We start from the raw sequence: 24,630 nt of genomic DNA, 5'->3' as shown, positions 1-24,630 counted from the left end.
GTGGTTTACAACCAGACACACTCCCCTCACAGTTCATACCTACAGCTGCTGAGAAACTACATGCCACAGTGATGGTTGAGTTCCTTCTGGAAAGAGGCTGGCTGCTGCCCCAGCCAGCTGTTGGAGTAAGACCCACGTGATTCTAGCTTCCGTCTCACGCTCTGTCAGACTTCTCCTTCACTCCCACTGTGATGAATCCAATAATAGGAACAGGAAAACATCTTCTAGGAGGGGAAAAAACCACCCCTCTCTCTGGCCAGTGACTAGTAGATTTGGGAGTGATTGTTGCTCCGCTCCGCAATGTTTCTCTGTAAAGCTACAAGCAGCTTCTTTGAGAGTCTAAAACTGGTACCACTTTTTGTCCTTGTATTTCAGCATCACCTACAGAAAGGGGAAAGAAAGGAACAGCTATAAAGCACTGCTCTGCAGATGAGGTACCACACCTGCCCTAAAGCCATTTACCAGAACAAGAGGACACAGTCTCATGCTCCACCAGGGGACGTTTAGGCTGGATGTTAGGAAGGAGTTCTTCCCAGAGAGATTGGCCATTGGAATGTGCTGCCCAGGGAGGTGGTGGAGTCACCATCACTGGAGGTGTTTAGAAAGAGACTGGATGGGGTGCTTGGTGCCATGGTTTAGTTGATTAGATGGTGTTGGGTGATAGGTTGGACTCGATGATCTCAAAGGTCTTTTCCAACCTGGTCTGGTCCATTCCATTCCATTCCATCCCATCCCATCCCATCCCACTGCCACAAACTTCTTAAGTGAAAAGGGCAGAGCACTGCAGTACTGTACTAACAGTGCCATCAGGCCTTCAGTCCAGCCTGGCCTTGTATTTAGTTTCACAATCATTACCTGCTGATCATTAAAATATTTCTTTCCTGAGGTGCTTTAACAAACTCATCTGCTGCAACAAGTACATAGAATCATAGACTAATAGAATGGTCTGGGCCAGAAGGGACCTCTAAAGGTCACAGAATCACCAAGGTTGGAAGAGACCTCAAAGATCGAGTCCAACCTGTCACCACAGACCTCATGACTAAACCATGGCACCAAGTGCCACGTCCAATCCCCGCTTGAACACCTCCAGGGATGGTGACTCCACCACCTCCCTGGGCAGCCCCTTCCGACCTCCCCGCAGTCATCAGGGACATCCCAACCAGACCAGGCTGCCCAGGACCTTGTTGAGCCTTGCCTTGAATACCTCCAGGTAAGGGGCCTCAACCACATCCCTGGGCAACCTGTTCAAAGGATCAGGATAACCAGGATCTTGCTTTTTACTCCTATAGTAAAAATGTTATCTCTGGAGCACAGTAGACAGGCCCTGAATATCTAAGGATTTTTGTGTTTAAGGGCATGTTCTGTCTGTCTATCTTTGCCTTGCAGTTACAGAAGAGAATAAAATGGTTAAAGGTCTTGCCCAGAGATGTGATGTGTGTTAACTCAAGCACAAGCCCTGTGAGGAGAGGCTGAGGGAGCTGAAGAAGAGGAGGCTCAGGGGAGACCTTATTGCTGTCTACAACTACCTGAAGGGTGGTTGTAGCCAGGTGGGGGTTGGTCTCTTCTCCCAGGCAATCAGCACCAGAACAAGAGGACACACTCTCAAGCTGTGCCAGGGAAAGTTTAGACTTTGAGGTGAGGAGAAAGTTCTTCCCAGAGAGAGTTGTTAGCCATTGGAATGTGCTGCCCAGGGAGGTGGTGGAGTCACCATCCCTGGAGGTGTTCAAGAGGGGATTGGACATGGCACTTGGTGCCTTGGTTTAGTATTCATGAGGTGTTGGGTGACAGGTTGGACTTGATGATCTTTGAGGTCTTTTCCAACCTTATTGATTCTCTGATTCTATGAACTGGACAATGTGTTTTGGGCAGTAGTCTTTAATATTGTTTTTAACTTCAAGGAAAATTCTCTTAGTCAAGTTGCACCAGGGGAGGTTTAGATTAGATATTTGAAGAAACTTCTTCTTCATTGAAAGGGTTCTCAAAAACTGGAACAGGCTGCCCAGGGAGGTGGATGAATCCCCATCCCTGAAGGTGTTTCAAAGAGGCAGAGATGTGGTGCTGAGGGACATGGTTTAGCAGCAGACTTGGTAGTTAGTTGGACTTGATGATCTTAAAGGTCTTTTCCAACCAAAAGTAGTCTATGACTCCCAGCCTTAACAGTGTGGGAAGGAAGAGCTTTCTGTTTCCAGCTCTAAGCACAGAAGATTTCTATTCCAGGCACACTCTATTCTATATAGCTATATGAGAAATGTTCTCTTCTTCCCAGTGAGATCTGTAAAGGTTCCTATAGACACATCCACCTACCTCTTCTCTGCCCTGCTACATCATAGATGTGTTGCTCTAAGTGGCTTAAAAAAACCCCCCACATAATGAATTATTGAGCAAGGCAAGAGGTGAGGAGTGCTGTGTTCTGAATTCAGAGGCTGACAATGGATGCTCATTTATGAAAACAGGACAGGCAGGGGTATGCCACGGGAGTTTATTTTCAGCAGTCTCATTGTCTGGGAGCAGGAAAAAATGGTGCCTGGGTTACTGTAGGCACACCTAAACTGACATGACTGGCTGAGTGGGGAGAAATAGAATAGCATAGAATAGAATAGAATTAACCAGGTTGGAAGAGACCTTTGAGATCATTGAGTCCAACCTATCACCCAACACCATCTGATCAACTAAACCATGGCACCAAGCACCCCATCAAGTCTCTTCCTAAACACCTCCAGTGATGGGACTCTACCACCTCCCTGGGCAGCACATTCCAATGGCCAGTCACTCTTTCTATGAAGAACTTCTTCCTAACCTCCACCCTAAACCTCCCCTGGTGCAGCTTGAGACTGTGTCTTCTTGTTCTGGTGCTGGTTGCCTGGGAGAAGAGACCAACTCCCACCTGGCTGCAACCTCCTTTCATGTAGTTGTAGAGAACAATAAGGTCTCTCCTGAGCCTTCTCTTCTCCAGACTAAGCAACCCCAGCTCCCTCAGCCTCTCCTCACAGGGCTGTGTTCCAAACCCTTCCCCAGATTTGTTGCCCTTCTCTGGACACCTTCCAGCAACTCAACATCTTTCCTAAACTGAAGGGCCCAGAACTGGACACAGGACTCAAGGTGTGGCCTAATCAGTGTTGAGTACAGGGGCAGAATGACCTCCCTGCTCCTGCTGGCCACACTATTCCTGATGCAGGCCAGGATGCCATTGGCCTTCTTGGCCACCTGGCCACACTGCCGGCTCATGTTCAGCCTACTATCAGCCAGTACCCCTAGGTCCCTTTCTGCCTGGCTGCTCTCCAGCCACTCTGACCCCAGCCTGTAGCACTGACATCCCTGAAGATACTCCTAGAAGCTATGCTAAGGTGCATGGAGAACAGGGAGACGATTCAGGACAGCCAACACAGCTTTACTAAGGGCAAGTCCTGCCTCACCAGCCTGCTGGTTCTCTACAGTGAAGCGACTACATCAGTGTACAGGCAATGGCTGCCATCTATCTAGACTTCTGCAAGGCCTTTGACATGGTCCCCCACAACATCCTTCTTTCTAAGTAGGAGAGATAAGGATTAAATGGAGAGAGTGTTCAGGGGATAAAGAATTGGCTGCATGGTCACATGCAGAGTCTAGTGGTCATTGTCCAAATGGAGACAGGTTACAAGTGGTGTCTACTGGGACCAGTGCTGTTTAATATCTTCATCTAGGCAGTGGGATCAAGTGCACCCTCACAAAGTTTGTCAATGACACCAAGATGAGAGGTGCAGTTGTTATGCCAGAGGGACAGGATGTCATCCAGAGGGACCTAGACAAGCTGGAGAAATTTGCCCAGGTGAACCTCATAAAGTTCAACAAGGCCAAGTGCAAAGTCCTGCACCTGGGTCAAGATAATCCTCACTATCAGTCCAGGTTGATGTAATAGAAAGCAGCCCTGTGGAAAAGGACTTAGGGTTACTGGTGGATGAGAAGCTGAGCACGTGCACAACAAGGGCAATGCATCCTGGCCTGCATCAAAGAAGTGTGGCCAGCAGGTCAAGTGAGGTGATTCTGCCACTTTACTCTGGTGAGACCTCACCTGGAGTACTGTGCCCAGCTCTGGAGCCTTTAACACAAGAAGGACATGGAGCTACTGGAGTGAGTCCAGAGGCAGCCTGAAGCATCCCTCCTATGAGGACAGGCTGAGAGAATCGGGGTTGTTCAGCCTGAAGAAGAGAAGGGTCCAGGGAGACCTTCCAGTACCTGAAGGAGACCTAGAAGAAAACTGGGGAGGGACTGTTTACAAGGGCATGTATCACTAGGACAAGGGGCAATGGTTTTAAACTAGAGCTGCATATCAGGAAGAAATTCTTTGCTGCAAGGCTGGTGGAACACCAGAACATGTTGCCCAGGGAGGTGGTAGAGGCCCCATCCCAGGAGACATTTGAGGTCAGGCTTGATGGGGCACTGAGCAACCTGATCTAGTTGGGGATGTCCCTGCTGGACTAGATGACCTCTAGAGGTCCCTTCCAACCCAGTGCATTGCATGAGTCTATGATTGTGTGCAAGGGAAGCAGCGACTCAGGTGCGAGGTTGGTAGTTCCTAGCTCTGGGTGTGAGGTGCCAGGCCCCTACCTCGTGTGCATGCTTGGAAAACGCCTCTGCGCTGGCCATCATGCTGGCTGTCCTTTCATCCAGCTCGCCCAGCTTCTGTCCTCTCTCGTCAAGGGCGATGCGCGCGCGCGTCAAGTCCCCAATGACGCCTCCTGCGGCGCCTCTCACGCCTTCAATCCCGCCCGACCCAGGGATGTGCTGGGCAAGGCTGCGAGAGGCTTTTCCTGCCGTGGCCTCGCCGACTGGAGAGAAGCGGAGAGACAGACAGACAGAAATGAGTTCCCAGCCCCGGCTCTGTCAATGCTGCTTGTCCTCAAGCCGGGCCCTGCGGCAGTGGTGCCGCCTGATGGGCAGGTGGCACGTGCGGTAGATGTGGCTTCGTGCGCCGGCACGTCCACAGTGCAGTCATGGCTCCCAACTCAGCTGTTCAAAAGAAGCTGTCACAGTAATTGTGACAGGAATTGTGGGGAGGCACCTGAGGACCCTCCCCTTCCACTGCAATGACATCTTTACCATTTCATCAGCAATCTAAAGCTTGTGTTCCACTCCATTCCTAGGCAGCAAGGGCAGGCAATCTCATGAATTAATTTCTTAAACAACCCCTCCCCCACCTCCCCCCCAATAAATTACTTACAGAGCTCTTCTCTGTCAAAAGCTTGCCCACTTCCTCCAAACAGGCCTTTGAGAAAGCCTCTGTTTTGGGCTTCTGGTGTTTCCACAGGAGTAAACAGATCCCCAAGCATGTCCTAGCAAAGGCAGGCAAAAGACCACATGAAAGATTACTAAGGTGGAATTAACAAACCACATGCATTGGTTCTAATAGTCTTAAGAGTCTGGTGTGTGAAGAGTATTGAAGACTTAACAACTGTGTTTCATGACAGGACCTCACTACAAGAAAGACATTGATGTGCTGGAGCAAGTCCAGAGAAGGACAATGAAGCTGGTGAAGGATCTTGAGAACAGGTCTTGTTAGGAGGGGCTGAGGGAGCTGGGGTTGTTTAGCCTAGAGGAGGCTGAGGGGAGACCTTCTCACTCTCTAGAACTCCCTGAAAGGAGGTTGTAGGTAGTGAGGTAGGGGTTGGTTTCTTCACCCAAGTAACGAGCAACAGCACGAGAGGAAATGACCTCAAGTTGCACCAGGGGAGGTTTAGGTTGGCTGTTAGAAGAAATGTCTTCACTGAAAGAGGTTTCAAAGACTGGAACAGGCTCCAGGGGGAGTGGTTGAATCCCTATCCCTGGAGGTGTTTCACAGTCACAGAGATGTGGTGCTGAGGGACATGAGTTAATACAAGCCTTGGCAGAGTTAGATAATGGTTGGACTTGAGAATCTTAAAGGTCTTTTCCAACCCATGTGATTCTATGATTCTGAATACATGGGCAAGCTAGATTCCCTCATGCTTTCAAAGGGGCTTGGTTTGTCTTACGTCCATTACCACAGAGGAAAACATTCAAAAGCACCACAGAGTGACAGCAGGAGTGCTGAGACCACATTTTGCTCAGAAACAGCAGAGGTGACACTAAAACTGAACGAACCAGTGGATGTGAATTAAGTGCTTTGCTCTAGTGATGATCCAGGCACGCAGGGCAGTTGCTCTCTGTTTTCTCGTCAGAGAATCATAGAACCTTTTTGGTTGGAAACATGCAGTGTGTGCTGGCAGGTCAGAGAGTTTGGGGGTTTGCTGTTTGGCTGGGTTTGCTGTTCTATTTTGTGTTTGGTTTGTCTTTTAAAAGAAAACCCTATCAAATGCCATAGGCCCTCCCTGCCTCGTCCCCATCGCTGTACTATCAGCAGTGCTAATGCAGTGGTCAGGCTGCCAGGTCTTGGAGCGCTCAACCCAAACACATCTCAGGCTCAGATTTATTTGCAGAAGTCCTGGGAGAAGTGGGTCCTCCAGAACAAACCTGGCAAAGCCTGCAGTCCTGCCAGTGTTTGAAACCACTGGGGCTGTGTGCACTGAGAACAGTTGCTGCCCTGTTGCTCAGCTCTGTGTTTGCTCATCCAGGCCTCAGCAGACAGATTCTGCTGCTAGGCTCCTGGGAGGCTGAGTGCTAGGACGGTGCCGTGACTCACACTCTGCACAGTCACCTGCTCTGGAGAGAAAAATTACTGCAGCCCTGTGAGCCTCAGTGGAGACTCTCATGCAGCCTGATGTTGTTTTCCCAGCAGGTAGCAGGTGAAGCTGGGTCACATGCTTTTGTGTGCAATGTGATGACCGTGTAAGCCTGGTACTGTCCTCCCTGCATAAAATCCAAGATCCAAGCAGCCAGAGTCCAGCAGTGCAGAGAAGCAAAGGCTATGTTTCCCTTTGGCTGGTTGTTGTATGATGTCATTAAGCTTAACAAAAGAAACCGAGCTGGGAACAGCCTCTCACTCTAGGCCCCCTGTTCTAAGCTATATCAGTCAAACCTTTTGATCACTTTAAAACTGGTTACCTGCAAAACCATCTCTTCTCCAGTGCTCAAAGCCTTGTGTGCCCTGCTCACAGGGCTTTTTCAGACTTGAGACAGACAATGCTGTGATGTGAGCTGAGCTGCTCAGCACATGTTATTCCCTAGGGCATAATGAGTGCTGGCAGGACCATCCCTTTTAGCTTTCTATAATAGTTCATTTCTAATTATATAATCTAGAACTTATTCCTCCTCTCTCCCATTTTATTACTCATCTTTCTCCCTGTAACCTCTCTCAATTCCTCCTCTTCAGCAAATGACAATTTAATTTGCATTTTCATTGTTAAAAAAAACCCCAACCAGCCCAAATCTAACATCATACAGACCTTTTGCCCAAAATAAATGATTTCAATTAGACCATTTCTGTAGCTGCTGTATTTTGATGCACAATGGGAGACGCTTTCCTCAGGTGGCAGAAGGGGAGTACCAGTTATGGGAGTAAAAACAATGGTCAATAATTTGAAAAGGGCATTAAACCAGAGCATTCTTTTTTCCCCACTAACCACACTGGTTTGCCTCATGCTCTCTCACCTAGCCACTGGAAGGTGTAGGTAGTGAGATGTTTTCAGAGCTGCAATAAACAAAATGATAAAGATATGAGAAGGAATTCCTCTTTGCACTGAGGCAGTTGCTGTGTGGTTGGACACATGCTGGTACCAGCTGCTGGAGCTGCTTCTCCTTCCATCCCTTCAGCAGTTGGACTTTCCTATAGAGGGTCTTTGAGAGAAGCTGACTGCAAATCATAGGATCAATAAGGTTGGAAAAGACCTCAGAGATTATCAAGTCCAACCTGTCACCCAACACCTCATGAATACTGAACCATGGCACCAAGTGCCACATCCAATCCCTTTTTGAACACCTCCAGGGATGGTGACTCCACCACCTCCCTGGGCAGCACATTCCAATGGCCAATTACTCTTTCTGGGAAGAACTTTCTCGTCACCTCCAGCCTAAACTTCCCCTGGTGCAGTTTGAGAGCGTGTCCTCTTGTTCTGGTGCTGGTTGCCTGGGAGAAGAGACCAACCCCCACCTGGCTACAACCTCCCTTCAGGTAGTTGTAGAGGGCAATAAGGTCTCCCCTGAGCTGAAGAGTCCTGATGGGGCACAAATCTGCCTCTGCAGAGAGCCAGCAGAAATTGCCATTTTGTGCAGTCAACCATAAGTGCACAGGAGCTCAAACAGTGACAGAGTTTCTGAACCTTTCTGCTACTTTGGCATCCTTCAGCCAGGTCAAGTGGAGAGGAATATGTCTGTCCTGCTCCTGCGGCACAGCTTCAGGTACTGAAATCTAGCAGTAAACACACAGAAATTTACATCTGCACCTTGAATACTGTGCTCAGTTTTGGGCCCTCGGTACACAAAAGACTTAGAGGTGTTGGAAGGGGTCCAGAGAAGGATGACAAAGCTGGTGAACGGTCTGGAGAACAGCTCTTGTGAGAAGGAGCTGAGGGAGCTGGGGTAGTTTAGACTGGAGAAGAGGAGGCTGAGGGGAGACCTTCTTGCTCTCTAGAACTCCCTGAAAGGAGGCTGTAGTGTGGTAGGTGTTGGTCTCTTCCCTGTAGTAACACGTGATAGGACAAGAGGTTAGGTTGTGCCAGGGAAGCTTTAGATTGGATAATAGGGAAAAAAATCTTCACTGAAAGAGTGGTCAGGAACAGGCTGCCCTGGTCAGTGGTGGAGTCACCAACTCTGGAGATGTTCAAAAATCACTTAGACATAGCACTTTGGGACATGGTTTAATGGCCATGGTGGTATCAGATTGACAGTTGGACTTAATGGTCTTGAAAGTCTTTTCCAAGTGAAAGGATTCTATGATCCGATGAGTCAGGGCACTGAACCCTCCCACACAAACACACAGGCACCCAAGGAAGCGACTGAGCCCTACCTGCAGATTGTCACACATCTCCTGGCTGTATGTCAGGCGCTGGATCTCCGTGGGAGAGCTGAGGTACAAAGCTTGTCCTTCGTTAGTGAAACAAAAGGTCCGTGCTATCCTCATGTCTGTCACGGGCAAATAGTTGATGTCCAGCAGCGGGCGCAGGCTGGGCAAGCTGAAGAGAAGCAGGTGCCTAGGTTAGTCACCAGCTGCCACACGTAGCACACCTGCTCTCTGGCTGCATTTTAAACATTTAAGTTTAGGCTTTTCATAATTGGAATAGTTAAAAACACAGCTCCAAGGTGAAAAACTCTGCCCTAAACTTGCTGCCTTCCCATCATCCTCTGCTTCCTCGCGTGGAGAAGTTTCTGCTGCCTTGCCTCAGTGAGCACTGGGCTTCTGCTGCTGTCTGGATGTGGGATGTGCATGTGGCACAGTGTGGCTGGGCAGTTTGCAGTTTGCCCCCAGCTATCACATGGGCAGCTGTGGGAAATGGCATGGCAGGGCCCTGCTTGCACCTTGTGCACAACAGGGCTGCAGCATCGCCTCTGCTGGCTCTCCAGATTGTCCTGTGGATAGCACTTTCCAAAATTTAAATGGCTTGGGTAGGCAAAGGGGGAGCTGAAGGCAGGACCAGAGGGCTAGTGCACAGTCAGCTCACTGGTGGAGATGACAAGGAGGGGAAATTAGGTGTTCTGAGTGGAAAAATCTTCCAAAACAGCAGGAATGGGATTTGCTGCATTACACTGGAGAAACAGCACACACCCCAGTTCTTTCCACACCTGAGTTTCTCTGTACTCCCCTGTACCTTACAATAACCGAGTGCCAACAGACATGCTTTGGCACCAGATTTGGTAGAGTTAGGTAATGGCTGGAGACAATGACTGTAAAGGTCTTTTCCAACCAAAATAATTCTACGATTCTAAAATGATCAGGTTTTTCTTTCACGGTAGTTAAAACCCAACAGCCATGAATTGCCACAGGCAGGGGATTCCTATGAAATACAGGAACCTGCTTTGCTCTGCAGCTGCCTGGACTCTCCACATGGAGACAGGTACAGCAGCGGGCAAGGCAGGGCACTAAACGCACCCACCAGGGAGTGAATGCAGAGCATCAGACACTCTGGAGCAAACCCAAGTGGACCGTGATGGCACTGAGCCACCTCTTTGCTTAGTTTTGCCCCAAGATTAGTTAGATAAGTACCTCAGTGTCATGATGTGCCCATTGGCACAAAAGCACGCCAGACAGACGCTGTTACAGAGGGTGACCACATCTGCTCGCAATAAAAAGGACGTTTCGGTGATGTTGTGGACATAAAGACATGTTTGGGAAGGCAATGAGAAGACTTTGGCTTGTTTTTCTGAACAAATGACTGCAAATTGATGATCACCCATATCCTGGGAGGAGGAAGGGGAATGCATGACAAGTTTCCTTTTCCTTGTTTTTTCACCATCATCAGCACTGTGTGGGTCCCTCCATACTTCATACGGTGGGTGTGTCAAGGTCCCCATGCAGTCCAAGCAGGCGAAGGTCAGCACGGCTCCTTTCAGTGTCAGGGTTGTGCCTGCAAAAGATCATTTGCTCTCACTGACACTGCAATTAAAGTGGTTGACAGCACCACAACTGTGTGCAGGATGGCTGACATTCAGCTTTTTCAAACAGAGCAATCAGGTTAATCTTGCTCAGGGAGACAAGTCTGCCATGCCCAGTTCTTCCTGACCATGAAAGAAAGTGTGCAAACAGGTTCCCAGTAAGGAAAAGATGTCAAGCAGCCTACAGCAAACAACCCATTTCAAACATGCTGTTGAATAGCATAAAGACAGGCTGTTGGTCATCTATCTCTACATTACACCAGTAGGGCAGTCATTCCCCAGCAGTGAAATTGTTACCTTTAGTGTGGTGACCTTCCAGCACTGTTTTTCTACACAAACTGGAGGCAGGGAGCCTCTGTTCCCATGCACCCTCTGATTTTTGTCATTTTACTCTGAATGTACTAAGTGCATACTGCCTCTCCTGAGACCTGACCTCTCTCAGCCCTCTGTTCTCATTGCTGCACCATCTGCCACTCACTCAGCCAAGGATGTCTCCTGGTACACCAGCCTGCCAACATTTTTGTTTCCTTTCCTGAGTTCCCTTCTGCTTCTCTGCAGTTTTCTGATAGTGAGACAGCCAGGCTGTTCACAGCATCCCAGGCAGGACTGCATCACCGCTGTACACATGACTGCAATTTCACAACGTGGAGGAGCTCTGCTACTGTCCCTTTCCTCACAGGAAATGTGTAAGTGTTTGCTCATGACACAAGGTGATCTCCAGCAATAACACAACCAAAGAAACTCAATTTGTGAGGCTGTTGGTGTCTCTCACGAGTTGCTTGTTCCCTGTGTTGTGACTGTGGCTTGATACAAACATTGAGCCGCTTCTGCCCCGAGGGCCGTACAAAGCCATGCAGTTATTCCTCCTGTTGCACCAAGAGAGGCAATAAAGGGGAGAAGAGCTGCTCTCTTACCGCTTGGCGACACCATGACCGGCTCTGACTGCCGCAAGTCGTCACTAGCAGGCAGATTAAGGGAGAGGATCAAGACCATACCGAGGCCTGTTCCAACCCAGAGGCAGGGAGAGACAGCGGAGTCGTTCTTCCGGGCAAAGGACTCCATGAAGTACAAAGCAGTGATTGCCTCCTTTGAGTCCCTGTCGATGCTGGACACGCTGGAGCTTCGGGAGCGGCTGAAGGAGTTTTCCCTGTTTTCTGCACAGAGAAAAGCAAGCAGAGGCATAAGCTGAGAGGCCTGCCACAGGCACAAGGCTGCAGCAAATACAAGCTCCCCGTCGAGCACAGAGAATACAGAGTTTTTGTAACCTGAGCAAGCGTTCTGACACTAGGATGATACCAGCTTGCTGCCAGCCTATAAATGAGCTTGGAAACTGCTGTCAGACCTCATCAGTTAGATCTGTGTTAGAAATAGCTGCTTATTATGGAGATTAGCATAGACTAATTAGAATTTACAACAGCCTTAGCTCAAAGGACTTGTTCTAAATAGCATGAAATAATTTTAGACCCATATGTTACCAATGCATTTAAAATTAATCTGTGTACCTCATTGCTGCAGGACATGAAAGGAGATGCCATTACCAACTTCGGAGCACGTGCCTTTTGCTCTGCTCTTGTTTCCATCACTAGGACGTCCTAGCACTGCGTTCGCAGCCATGGTTTAATGCCAAGCCATTAATAGCTGCTCTCTAGGGAAAAGACACTCCATTGCTAAACTGATTCCAGCATCCAAAATGTCTCAGGGTACAAATCAACTCTGGCTTCCCAGGGAGGGAAGTGAGAAACCCGCTCCGTGCTCTTGGCAACAACTGCACAGTGAGCCAGCACTGGCGGCTTCATCTCTCTGCCTAAGCTTTAGCAGGCGACAGCAAGAGCCAGCTGGAGACAGAGCTGTGTTGTCCTCACTGTGCATACGTAGATATGGAGACAGCCTCTGAACTTTTCACAGGATCTGACTGCTGCAGGGCTAAGGATCTCTGCTTTGCTTTGCTGAGCGCCAAGCAGGAAGCACAAAGCTGCATGTGGTAGCTCCCGGCATCAGCAGGAATTGGTGGCAACACACTGGAAGCTAGAGAGCACAACGGGGCTCAAATCTTACTGAAGAGTAAAGGAGCAAGAGGGAAGAGAGAAGGGCTGGTTGCTAGCACATTCTTACAGTTTGTGCCAGCACTGCGGTCCATCAGCCTGTAGTCAAAACCAGGGCTAGGCTGTGGGAAACCTCATGCCCTGCTGCAACAATAACTAGAGCACCTAGAAGTTCTGAAGATGGAGAAACAGTTGAAGTTACTGGACCTGAGACAAAAGACTTGCCTTTGAACCTATCATTATGAAGTAGATCTGTGTTTGGTATGAAATTATCCTTCTTTAAGCTCAGAAGAGCTGTCACTCCAAGAACCAGTAAAAATGGGTAAAAAGAGGAATACTTTCTGCCATGGCTGAAGAATAACATTAGAAAAGGACTTTCTCATGTACTGCAACTTAAAACTGGGCTGATCCTTACATTGCCTGTGTGGTTCCTGCTCGCTACCAGAACCAACAGGTTCTCTTCCTCAGGCAACATCTTGCAGCATTGTATTCCCTTACCCAGATGAGGACTCTGTGTTAGCTGCCGAAACTATCCTCTTCACAGCACCTACCTGGGAAAGACTGGAGAGACCCACGGCAAAGCACCACTGGAACCATCCCAAGTGTTACTACATATGCTACCTTAGAAATTAACACACAGCAGTGGGGGCAGATTCTCCTGCTACTCTTTCACGGCTGGGACAGCTTCTGCCCTTTGAGGGCATCCCTCAGTCAGGCAGGATCTTCACAGGGTAGCTGTCCCTGGCACTTCAGTCCCACTTGTGTGGAAAAGAAACTTATGTCTACTTGAACTTCCAAGCGCTGCCCTCACCCTGTTTCACCTTCGTGTAGGCACTGCTGAGAGCGAGCATTTAGCTGTACTTGCTTGGTACTGCTAAATATAGCTGCATATAACTAGGATTGTTTATTCATCTGCAAACACAGCTTCTAATACCTTGAGAATTAGTGTCTCACATAACCCCAACCACTTGCACTTCTCCTGCAGCAGACTGGTTGGCCCAGCTCCTTCCTAAGCACAGTGACAGCTGCCAGGTAAAGAATGGGAAGACAGTAATTTCAAGGCAGAGATCGTCAGGGCTCCACACACACACATGCATATATACATATATATATATGTGTACACACACATATATATATACACACACTTTTTTCCCCCACCCCAAAGGGTACCCCATTTTCAGCAAATGTTTGTTATGTAATTCACTTTCTCTAACAGGCATATTAATATCCCAGCCACACAGAACTGAAGTATGGTGGTGCTCAAACTGAGAAAGATGTTGAAAGGACAAGTGCAGTTAGTGTAGGCGACATACATGGAACTTAAAAATACATGATGTGCCATTTGCATGTGTCACCCAGCTTAGCTTTCTCCCTCCTTAAATTAACAAGCAATCTTCCTCACTCCTGTGCAGTACAGTTAACTAATATGTCTTTGCAGAACTGACAGTTACAGACAGCATCTTTGGGATACTTTTGGGAACACACTGTGCTGGGTTTTATTAAACACACTGCTCAAACTGAAATTCTAAAGACCTGCAAGACACATGTCAAGATTTGATGTCATTGAGCATTCTCTGGACAGCAAACCAAAACCTATAAAAGGCTGCAATCACTTTGTGACTTTGAAACAGAGAATCGTTTCGGCTGGAAAAACACCTTTCAGATCATTGAGTCCAACCATTCTCTAACTCCAGCAAGTCTGGTGCTCAACCACGTCCCTTAAAACCACATCTCTGCGTCTTTGAAACGCCTCCAGGGATGGGCATTCAACCACCTCCCTGAAGAGACTCTTCCAGTGTTTGAGAACCCCTTCAGACTCAACTGGCTAGCTCTAAAGAACTCTCATCTCTTCCTTGATTTTGGGATAAAATTTAGTGTAGGCCTGTTCCATAGGACTCCTTTCTCAAAGAGATTATTCCCCAAATTCTTTATTTAGAAACCACTCCATTGTATCCTAGAGAAACATAAAAGCACTTCATTTGGAAACCCTTCCTTTACCTTGAGGGTTGCAGAGCACTGGGGCAGGCTGCCCAGAGAGGCTGGGGAGTCTCCTTTACTGGAGCCTTTCAAAACCTGCCTGGACATGTTTCCTTGCAACCAGATCGAGGTGAACCTGCTTTAGCAGGGGTATTGGACTAGGTGATCCATGGAGGTCCTTTTAAACCCCTACCATTCTGGGATTCGGTGGTTATCCGCAGCCAGTGCATTTCAAAAGGCTGCATGCCATGGGTTGAGACTACACAAGGTAACCACAACTGCTCTCCTACTAGCAGTCCTGCTTTCTTCAAAACGTTTTCTTTCAGCCTTGTCCTGTGCATGGTTTGGGTTAGTGAGATGCAGATGGAAACTGAGGAACCACGTTCCTTCAGCACACCGGACTGACTGTTAAATACCAGCTATACACAGCAGCACGTGAAGAGAAGGCTTCTGATTCAAGAGCAGCTACCAAGCCTTTAACTCATTACTCACGGACAGAAACACAGAGGACACTTCAACTCACACACCAGGAGAAAAATGAAGGCAGTGTTTCTGAGTCTTACCTTTGTTCATCCATGTGTGAGCAGTACAGTGACGCTCGTCGTGTGAGAATGAACTGATTCGATGCAATTGCCGAAGCATTGCCCGTCTGGAAATGCAACCTACTGCCACAAAAACCGCATGCATTGCAAAAGGACAAGAACAATTGAGCCAACCCTCATCATCACATCTGTACCAAAGCAGCCCTGAGCAGTTACTGTCCTAGCTCTTTCCTTCTGTGACAGTCCTGCCACTGTCCTGTGGCAGTGCACTGGTGTCTAGGAGAAGATTTGAGTTAGGGTTTTAAGTCAGGAGAGTGGGGGGCGTTCTGAGAATTTAATAGGTGCTTTGACTAAATGATTCCCTGTCTTTCAAACTAGAGACTGCAGAGATGGTGGTTTGTTTGTTTTATCTTTTTATTTGCTCTAAACAGAAAGGAATTCCCTTACTTTCCCCTGGAATTTAAAGAAAACAAAACAAGCAAGCCAGGAGGGAAGCTATTAATGAAAACATGTATGCCATCTTCAGGGGCATGTTCTGACTTCTCTATTCTCAGCTGCACCACAGGATGGGTAAGGGGAACACCTCCTTCCCTATTACCTCTTCCTAGAAATTGCCATTGTGATGAATCTAAAGTAGTGGAGTTTGCATTTAGACAGAAGCAAAAAGCAGTCTTTTTAAAGCCAGGAATCACAAGCATCCCTTATTATGAGGAATGAAAAAACCCCCACCCTGCCAGTGACATTTGCTCTTCAAATATTTATGTCCATTACTAAAGAGTTTTGCAATCGACTGTCACTGTCTTGGGTGCTATTTGTGGGTCCTTTCCTGGTGTTAACATACTGACTAATCGATCTGCTTATAAAACATGCACAAAAATTGCCCCTTTTTGGAATGGACGCAGCCTGGAGACAAAGTTAGGCCTTTTATATCCTTCCTCATTTGGAGATCTCTACAAGTTTTAGCCTCAAACATCAGCTCTAACTTTTCAAACAGCTGCCAGTTTAAGGTTCAGCATCTTAAAGTTTTGTTGAGAAATCTGTCACTTTAAAAAGAAAAATTATATAGTCAGGAAAGCATGCAAAGATCTGGTTGCCAGTGTGAGCACACAGTCAAGGAATTAGACTTCAAACACAAATTTGCTCACAGTGACATTATTAGACACAGAGACCAAACCACACTACTGACGGCAATGCTTCAGCCACAGAGAGGACAAAGGGGTGGGAAGTGACACTGCAGGGGTTTCACACGCTTAACCACACTGCTAAAGACATCTTCAAGCTCGTTCTCATAGCACCACTCCATTCCACATAAAGCAATCCACTAGGAAGCAGCACAGGTTGTAAACACAAACAGTGTGATAATACTCTGGAATTGAACTGGATCAAGTCAAATAAATTTCCCTAAAACTCCATTGTATGACTATCCTGCTTGCACAGCATGCAGAACAGGGTGGCTGCATCTGTGCCTACAAGGGGCATGGGATGCATGACCCTCCCTGGGAAAAGTTCCCTAATGTATTGCCCTGAAGATGCTTCAGTTACAGCAGTGTAACCTGAATGGCCTCCTGAAATCATACTGATACAAGGCTGATGTAAACGATGGCAAATAAAGGCCTGAAAGGGAAAACCCATTCAGGTCACCAGATTTTGATCTTCATTTTGTTATTTCCAGAATATGGTAAAGTTCAGGCTTAGGTTTTAGTTCAGCATGTTTTAAACCCAGAAGGGTTCTGTTAGGGTAGAACAGAGAAGCATTTTCTTCATACTGAAACAGAAATAAGCGTTTTTATGGCATGATACAAACATGAACAGCAAGTAAACCATCCAACTTCCATACTCAGTTGTATGAATCGCTTCCCTTGACTCACACAAACAAACTGCCTTCACATCCAGATCACTAAGAGCTCTCTTTGGATATAGGTTAAAAGTTTGGACATATATTTTTTTAGTCAAAGACATTGCAATCCTCTAGAACTTAAATCCCAGCTTAAAATACCCATTCTGCTCTAGTTTGGCCTGCATTAGGAACAGTGTGGCCAGCAGGAGCAGGGAAGTCATTGTGCCCCTGTACTCTGCACTGGTTAGGCCACACCTTGAGTCCTGTGTCCAGTTCTGGGCCCCTCAGTTTAAGAAGGACATTGAGACACTTGAACATGTCCAGAGAAGGGCAACAAGGCTGGGGAGAGGCCTTGAGCACAGCCCTGTGAGGAGAGGCTGAGGGAGCTGGGGTTGCTTAGCCTGGAGAAGAGGAGGCTCAGGGGAGACCTTATTGCTGTCTACAACTACCTGAAAGGTGGTTGTAGCCAGGAAGGGGTTGGTCTCTTCTCTCTAGCAACCAGCACCAGAACAAGAGGACACAGTCTCAAGCTGTGCCAGAGGAAGTTTAGGCTGGAGGTGAGGAGAAAGTTCTTCCCAGAGAGAGTTGTTAGCCATTGGAATGTGCTGTCCAGGGAGGTGGTGGAGTCCCCATCCCTGGAGGTATTCAAGAGGGGACTGGATGTGGAACTTGGTGCCATGGTTTAGTCATGAGGTCTGTGGTGACAGGTTGGACTCGATGATCTTTTGAGGTCTCTTCCAACCTTGGTGATACTGTGAGACTCTGATTAGTGTCTTAAGCAACACTGATGGCTTGGGAAAGAACAGTGTGTTGTATAACTGCCATATGTATTGAAATACCCAAGAATAAGATGGAGACAAAAGGCATTTTAGAAGGAAAAACCTTGAGTTCATTCAGTAACAGACAACAATAGTTAATGTCATAATGAAGCAAGTGAAAGCATTTTAAATTACTTCCCCCCCCCCCCCCTTCATAGGTCCTCTGCTTTTGTAACTGAAGTACTGTGAGAAAAGCTTTGCTTTTAAAAGACCCCACACTTTAGAAACAGCTATTATCACATAATGTAACAATCACAGAATATTCCTGTCCTCTTTCTATCTCCCCATCTGAAAGAAGGTAAGATAAAAATCGACAGGATTTTCAAACCCAGCTTTCCTGTGCCCTGCTGCTGCAGCTACACAAACCCGTGGGGGCAGCCATTCCTCCAGATGACAGCTAATCCCTTTCTCCTCACTGCTGAAGCAAAAACAGCTTAGGAAGGGTTGGAGTTGGAGAGGCAGCATCAGTGTTAGAAGGAGATGTCCCCAAAATGCAGTGGTACTGAGGACCTGTGGACTTTGCCCTCGTTTTGGGCAGAGGCAATTCTGCTGGGTTGCCCTGTGGTCAGTTAAAATTGATGTTTTCCATGGACCTGTGGATTCTGGAGACAGCTGCACTCGAGGAATTTCATGGATCTCTGTCCAGTCTGTAGAAACAAAGCTTCTGAGCTTAGATTGTCTAAGAAATTGGACTGGATGGGGCCTTGAGAGGAGAGGCTGAGGGAGCTGGGGCTGTTTAGCCCGGAGAAGAAGAGGCTCAGGGGAGAGCTCATTGCTGTCTACAACTACCTGAAGGGAGGCTGTAGCCAGGTGGGGGTTGGTCTCTTCTCCCAGGCAACCAGCACCAGAACAAGAGGACACAGTCTCAAGCTGCACCAGGGAAGGTTTAGGTTGGATGTTAGGAAGAAGTTATTCATAGAAAGAGAGACTGGCCATTGGAATGTGCTGCCCAGGCAGGTGGTGGAGTCACCATCACTGGAAGAGTTTAAGAGGAGACTTGATGAGGCACTTGGTGCCATGGTTTAGTTGATCAGATGGTGTTGGGTGATAGGTTGGACTTGATGATCTCAAAGGTATTTTCCAACCTGGTTAATTCTATTCTATTCTATTTCAGTTCCAATGCTGTGTATGAGATTTTAACTGTACTATCAAAGAGTTAATCCAAATTCATAGCACTAAGATCTAAATGGCCTTTCTAGTCAAGGGTGAGTAAGCTGGAGTAGTGAAAAAAACAACAGAGTGGGTAATAAAAAGTAATGAAAAGAAAAGAAAGACCATTTGCTATTGCAGCTGATGGGAGAAAACAGATTCCTAAATGCAACTTTTCAAAGGAAAGTCTCCACTCTGCCTTTACTTTCTTTCTAAAATGTACAATTTGACCCCATATGGACATACATATACAGAGTGCTCCCATTCCTGTGCAAACACAAGCAAGGAGGGGGAAAAAAAAAATGTTAAGAGTGTACCAGCACAGGCTCTTGATGGCAAGTAGCAAGTCGTGGCAGAAAGAACTGTTTGGAGAAGGCTCATTGGCAGGGGGATTGCACTTGATGATCTTTGAGGTCTCTTCCAACCTTACTGATACTGTGATACTGTGAAGGTCCCTTCCAACCCCTAACATCCTATGATCCTAAGGTAAACTGGCTGAAAAGAAGAAGAATGTCTGGAAAAAACCCATATCCAAGCTCTGAAAGAGTCCTCAGAGTTACAATATATTAAAGCAAAGAGGAGGAAGAGCCAGCATGTGTATCTGTGCACACATCCATGTACCCACCAGTGATACAAGTATAACCACCCCAAGCTCCCTCCCACAACAGTTTTATTCTTTAATGTCAAAGTTGTCTTTAATTCAGTGAATCAAACATTTTGTTTTTTCTTTCACCTAAAATCACAACCAAAAATTGAACTGAAATACAGATTCTGTTGTCCTGTTCAGACAAAGAGTGGCTGTCGTGGCCCTATTCATCTACCGTGAAATTCCCAGTCAGGCTAGGATCTCTACTGCTCTAGACAGAAATGGAGCTTCAAAGGGCTTAACAACTATGCAGCATTAGCCCTCACACCATGATGAAGCATTTTGGATCTGTGTGACAGGACAGAAGGCAAGCCAGGTAGAGCTTTTTTCCCTAAAGAAGTTAAACAAAACCCATTTGCCTTAAAGAAGTTAAACAAGAAGTTAACATAATTGCCATTTCAATGTTTCTGTGAGGACACTTGCACACAAAATAGTGAGCTAGTTGGAGCCCAGAGCTGGGACAGACCAAGACACCTTGAGTCCTGTGTCCAGTTCTGGGCCCCTCAGTTTAGGAAAGATGTTGACTTGCTGGAAGGTGTCCAGAGAAGGGCAGCAAAGCTGGGGAGGGGTTTGGAGCACAGTCCTGTGAGGAGAGGCTGAGGGAGCTGGGGTTGCTTAGGCTGGAGAAGAGGAGGCTCAGGGGAGACCTCACTGCTGCCTACAACTACCTGAAGAGAGGTTGTAGCCAGGTGGGGGTTGGTCTCTTCTCCCAGACAACCTGTGTCAGAACAAGAGGACACAGTCTCAAGCTGCACCACGGGAGGTTTAGGCTGAATGTTAGGAAGAAGTTCTTCCCAGAAAGAGAGATTGGCCATTGGAATGTGCTGCCCAGGGAGGTGGTGGAGTCACCATCCCTGGAGGTGTTTAGGAAGAGACTGGATGAGGCACTTGGTGCCATGGTTTAGTTGATTAGATGGTGTTGGGTGATAGGTTGGACTTGATGATCTCAAAGGTCTTTTCCAACCTGGTTAATTCTATTCTATTTCTGTTCTAAGACATGATCAGTGCAAATGGCTAAAGCCTGCAAGAAAATCCTGTAAGCCTGGAAACAAACCAAATTCCCTTTCTACAGGATGTTACCATGGAACAGAATGTCTGCAAGGAACTTCTTGACTCAGAATCATGCGCATAGATGTACATTTTTTATTGTTCTTGATAAGTAAAAGCATGGTCTTAGCTTGATGATGAAAAAGCCCCTTAAGTTTCCACCCTGCACAAGAAATATCTCAGAAATATAATCACTAGCTCTCAGAATCACTAACATCTCAGAAACTTCTGGTCAAAAAGGACTAGAAGTGTATAAGTTCAGCAGTGGAATTTCCTGTATATTGTGGGTTTGTTTACAAGGCAAATAAATTCTTCTGTTATTGCAAGGAAGAAAGAGCTTAATCAAAAGCAGGTGAAAACAACATTGTTTAGAATCAATAATATGCTATTAAGAACTTGTAAAGTTCTAGTTTCTTGCTAAAATGAGATATTGACCATATTGAACAGCTACAGAATTTATTAGTATAGCTGAGAGAATATTACATTTGTGAAGCTGGAAGATACTACAGGACAACATGTAGCACTGCAAATAGCATAAATGGCATTTCAGAAGTGCTGTATTATCAAGGGAGGTTCTCCCCCCGCCCCTGCTCTGCCCTAGTGAGACTTCACCTGGAATATTGCACCCAGTTTTGGGCTCCCCAGTTCAGGAGGGACAGGGATCTACTTGAGAGAATCCAGTGGAGGGTTGTTAGGATGATTAAGGGACTGGAGCACTGCCTAAGAGCCCTGGGGCTTTTTAATCTGGAGAAGACTGAGAGGGGATCTAATAAATATATATAAATATCAGAGGGCTCCTCAGGGACAGCCTCTTCTCACTTGTGCCCTGTGACAGGACAAGAGCCAATGGGGTGTAAACCACAGCACAGGAAGTTCCACCTCAACATAAGGAAGAATCTCTTTACTATAAGGGTCACAGAGCACTGGAACAGGCTGCCCAGAGGGGTGGTGGAGTCTCCTTCTCTGGAAACTTTCAAGACCTCTCTGTATGTGTTCCTGTGCAACCTGCACTAGATTCTATGGTCCTGCTCTGGCAAGGCGGGGTTGCACTTGAAGATGTCCAGAGGTCCCTTCGCACCCCTAACATCCTCTGATCCTGTGAAATGTCTGAGTAATTATTGACAAAAACAAGCTATGGGCTTGGTGGGGGGAGGGGGAAGAAATACCAGTAGTCTTCAGCTTGGAATAAAATCTACTTGGGTTTAAAAAGCTTTGGAGCTTTTCAAATTTCTCCACGATAGATGAGAATATTGGGAAAGACAGGAACCATGCATGCACAGACACCACTCCTCTGCTGCTGTTACCTGGCTTTTGAATTGCTCTCTGAGTGCTCCAGAAATATCAGCACTGTTTCAGACTGAACAGTTTGCAACGTTTTGGCCAGCAGAAAACAAGACACCCACCCTCCCCTCCCTCCTTTTTCTTCCTATGATTCATCATTGCAAAGACATTCTTCAGAAATGCTTTCCTATCCTTCTGCACATGGAAAGAGGTAAGAGTCAGCAAAATCTTAACAATCAGCTAATAAGAATGAAGCCAGAAGAATTTATTGGGTGAAAGTTGCCTGAAAATACACTGGATGAGAATGTTGGAAAGACAGTTCCCGTAGCACCCAAAGATCAGACTGAAATAAGCAGAGCCTGACATCCAGGGCGAGAGGAGAAGATTGATTCTAATAGGTGCCTTATGATTAGTCACCAAAACATATTATCTTTTTTAATCAAATCAATTAGAAGAGGTTGCAGAGAGCAGGATGTGGAAACATTATTAAAAATATCTGCAAATGTTAGCAGTGCCTCAGAGACAGGCTTAAGAAAAGGTAAAGAACCATCCACCCACCCACAGGGGCTTCTGAAATGATTATTTATTAGAAGTGCTTAACGCGGCTGTGATAGCAATCTCTAGCCAAAATTCTGCTCAGGTAGGGTAACAAAATCCTCCCAAATACTAACTTGAAATGCTGCCTCTCGAGAGAGGACACAAAATATCTGTCTTGGGGGTTCACCATATGAAAACACAAAAGAAAAAAAGAACCATATTTTTCAATAGATCTGTTGTTTCTTGCAGCATATACTCCTAAACAGCAAATAAATACTTAGCACAGGGAGGACTTCTTTATTCGGATAGGATAGGATAGGATAGGATAGGATAGGATAGGATAGGATAGGATAGGATAGGATAGGATAGGATAGGATAGGATAGGATAGGAGCAGGATAGGAGTAGGATAGGATAAGCCAGGAAAGAAGAGACCTTCAAGATCATCGCATCCAACCTATCATCCAACACCACCTAATCAACTAAATCATAGCACCAAGCACTTCATCCAGTCTCTTCCTAAACACCTCCAGTCATGGCAACTCCACCACCTCCCTGGGCAGCACATTCCAAAGGCCAATCTGTCTTTCTGTGAAAAACTTCTTCCTAACATCCAGCCTAAACCTCCCCAGGTGTAGCTTGACACTGTGTCCTCTTGTTCTGGTGCTGGCTGCCCATGAGAAGAGACCAACCCCCACCTGGCTACAACCTCCCTTCAGGTAGTTGTAGGCAGCAGTAAGGTTTCCCCTGAGCCTCCTCCAGGCTGAGCAACCCCAGCTCCCTCAGCCTCTCCTCACAGGGCTGTGCTCCAAACCCCTCCCCAGCTTTGTTGTCCTTCTCTGGACACCTTCCAGTAACTCAACATCTTTCCTAAACCTAGAGGCCCAAAACCGGACACAGGACTCAAGGTGTGGTCTAACAGCGCAATTTGAAGGTTTTGATCAAAGCCAGATGCACAGTTTGGAAGGAATGCTTAGATTCTCTATATAGTCTTTCTCAAACCTTCTAACTTCTTAACTTCCTTTTCTCTCACTGTCCTCCTTACTCCCAGCCAAAGAATCTTTAAAGGATCATACAACCTTCCACCACAGCAGCTGAGGGAACTGGGGTTGTTTAGTTTGGAGTAAAGGAGATTCAGGGGAGACCTTCTCACTCTCTACAACTACCTAAAAGGAGGTTGTAGTGAGGTGGGTGTTGGTCATTTCTCCCTAGTATCAAAAGTCAGGTGGGGGTTGGTCTCTCCTCTCTAATAATAAGGACAAGAAGTGGCCTGAATTTGTAACAGGGGAGGTTTACGTTGGCTATTAGATGAAACTTCTTCACTGAAAGGGTTCTCTGAAACAGGCTCCCCAGAGAGGTGGTTGAATCCCCATTCCTGCAGGTATTTTGAAGAGGCAGAGATGTGATGTCTAGTGACATGGTTTAGTACCAGCCTTGGTAGAGTGAGGTAATGGTTGGACTTAAGACTTGACCTTAAAGGTCTTTTCCAACCAAAATGATTCTACGAAGCTATTATATTTAGTATAAACCCTTTCAGGAATACATCAAAACACATGCCAAAACAGTATGTCTAGAAATGGATATAAATATGCATCAGATACCCAGACAACATCCCCATGCCATCAAAACTATCATTCTATCACTAAATATTTTGTACACAAGGGTCAGTGGGACCTAAGGGAGTTGTAGGTGCTGCCTGCTAGAGACCCTACTTGCTCTGAGAGGATGGGAGGGAAGAGGAAACAGAGCAGCATGAAAGAATTAGGCAGCACCACGGCCTGGTTATGTACAGGTAATGCTGATGCTGCAGCAGTATCTGCATACAAGAATTCCAGAAGAGTTTGGTACTATGTAGGGTGAAGAAAACCACACAGCAAAGAACCCCACCGTGGCAGGGATGCATTTTCCAGCACAAGCTACTCTATGACAATCGTACTTACCATAACCGCGTTGGAGCTCTGTAAATCTGCTTTAGCACAATGTTGACACAGGAGCCTTTAATTAATCCAAGTTAACACTGAAATTTACAGTAGGTGTAGAGTGTAAACAGGGTTAATTCTTAATGAGTGCTGAAGATTACACTTTGTGTTCTAGGAAGTCTGCCATGTGATTTAACATTGACGCTGTTCAGCCTGACTTAACCTTTGAAGAGTCCATGACCATGTAACGTTCTCCTAAAGGAGAGACTCTTGGATGGTCACTAAAGACTAGAGCAGTGTCAGTTGAAATGTCACTGCTCCCCAAGTGTTTGACCCTGTTCCTCTGCAGAAGGTTAAT

At 46.7% G+C, this 24,630-nt stretch overlaps 1 protein-coding gene across 2 annotated transcripts in view; it reads right to left on the bottom strand.

Moving 5' to 3' along the window:
• Nucleotides 1-24,630, bottom strand: part of STXBP5L (syntaxin binding protein 5L) — a 255,306-nt gene continuing 230,676 nt past the window's right edge. For both annotated transcript variants that reach the window (XM_009906530.2, XM_054163231.1), the window contains 6 exons: nt 11,394-11,633; nt 10,091-10,451; nt 8,897-9,062; nt 5,198-5,309; nt 4,585-4,805; nt 1-381 (listed from right to left, as the gene is read on the bottom strand). In XM_009906530.2, the coding sequence (XP_009904832.1) occupies nt 340-381; nt 4,585-4,805; nt 5,198-5,309; nt 8,897-9,062; nt 10,091-10,451; nt 11,394-11,633 (1,142 nt within the window). In that variant the 3' untranslated portion in view covers nt 1-339. The remainder of the gene's footprint in view (nt 382-4,584; nt 4,806-5,197; nt 5,310-8,896; nt 9,063-10,090; nt 10,452-11,393; nt 11,634-24,630) is intronic.

This window comes from Dryobates pubescens, chromosome 8 (genome assembly GCF_014839835.1).
Source record: "Dryobates pubescens isolate bDryPub1 chromosome 8, bDryPub1.pri, whole genome shotgun sequence".
NCBI lineage: Eukaryota > Metazoa > Chordata > Aves > Piciformes > Picidae > Dryobates > Dryobates pubescens.
This window is presented reverse-complemented; position numbering and strand designations above follow the sequence as displayed.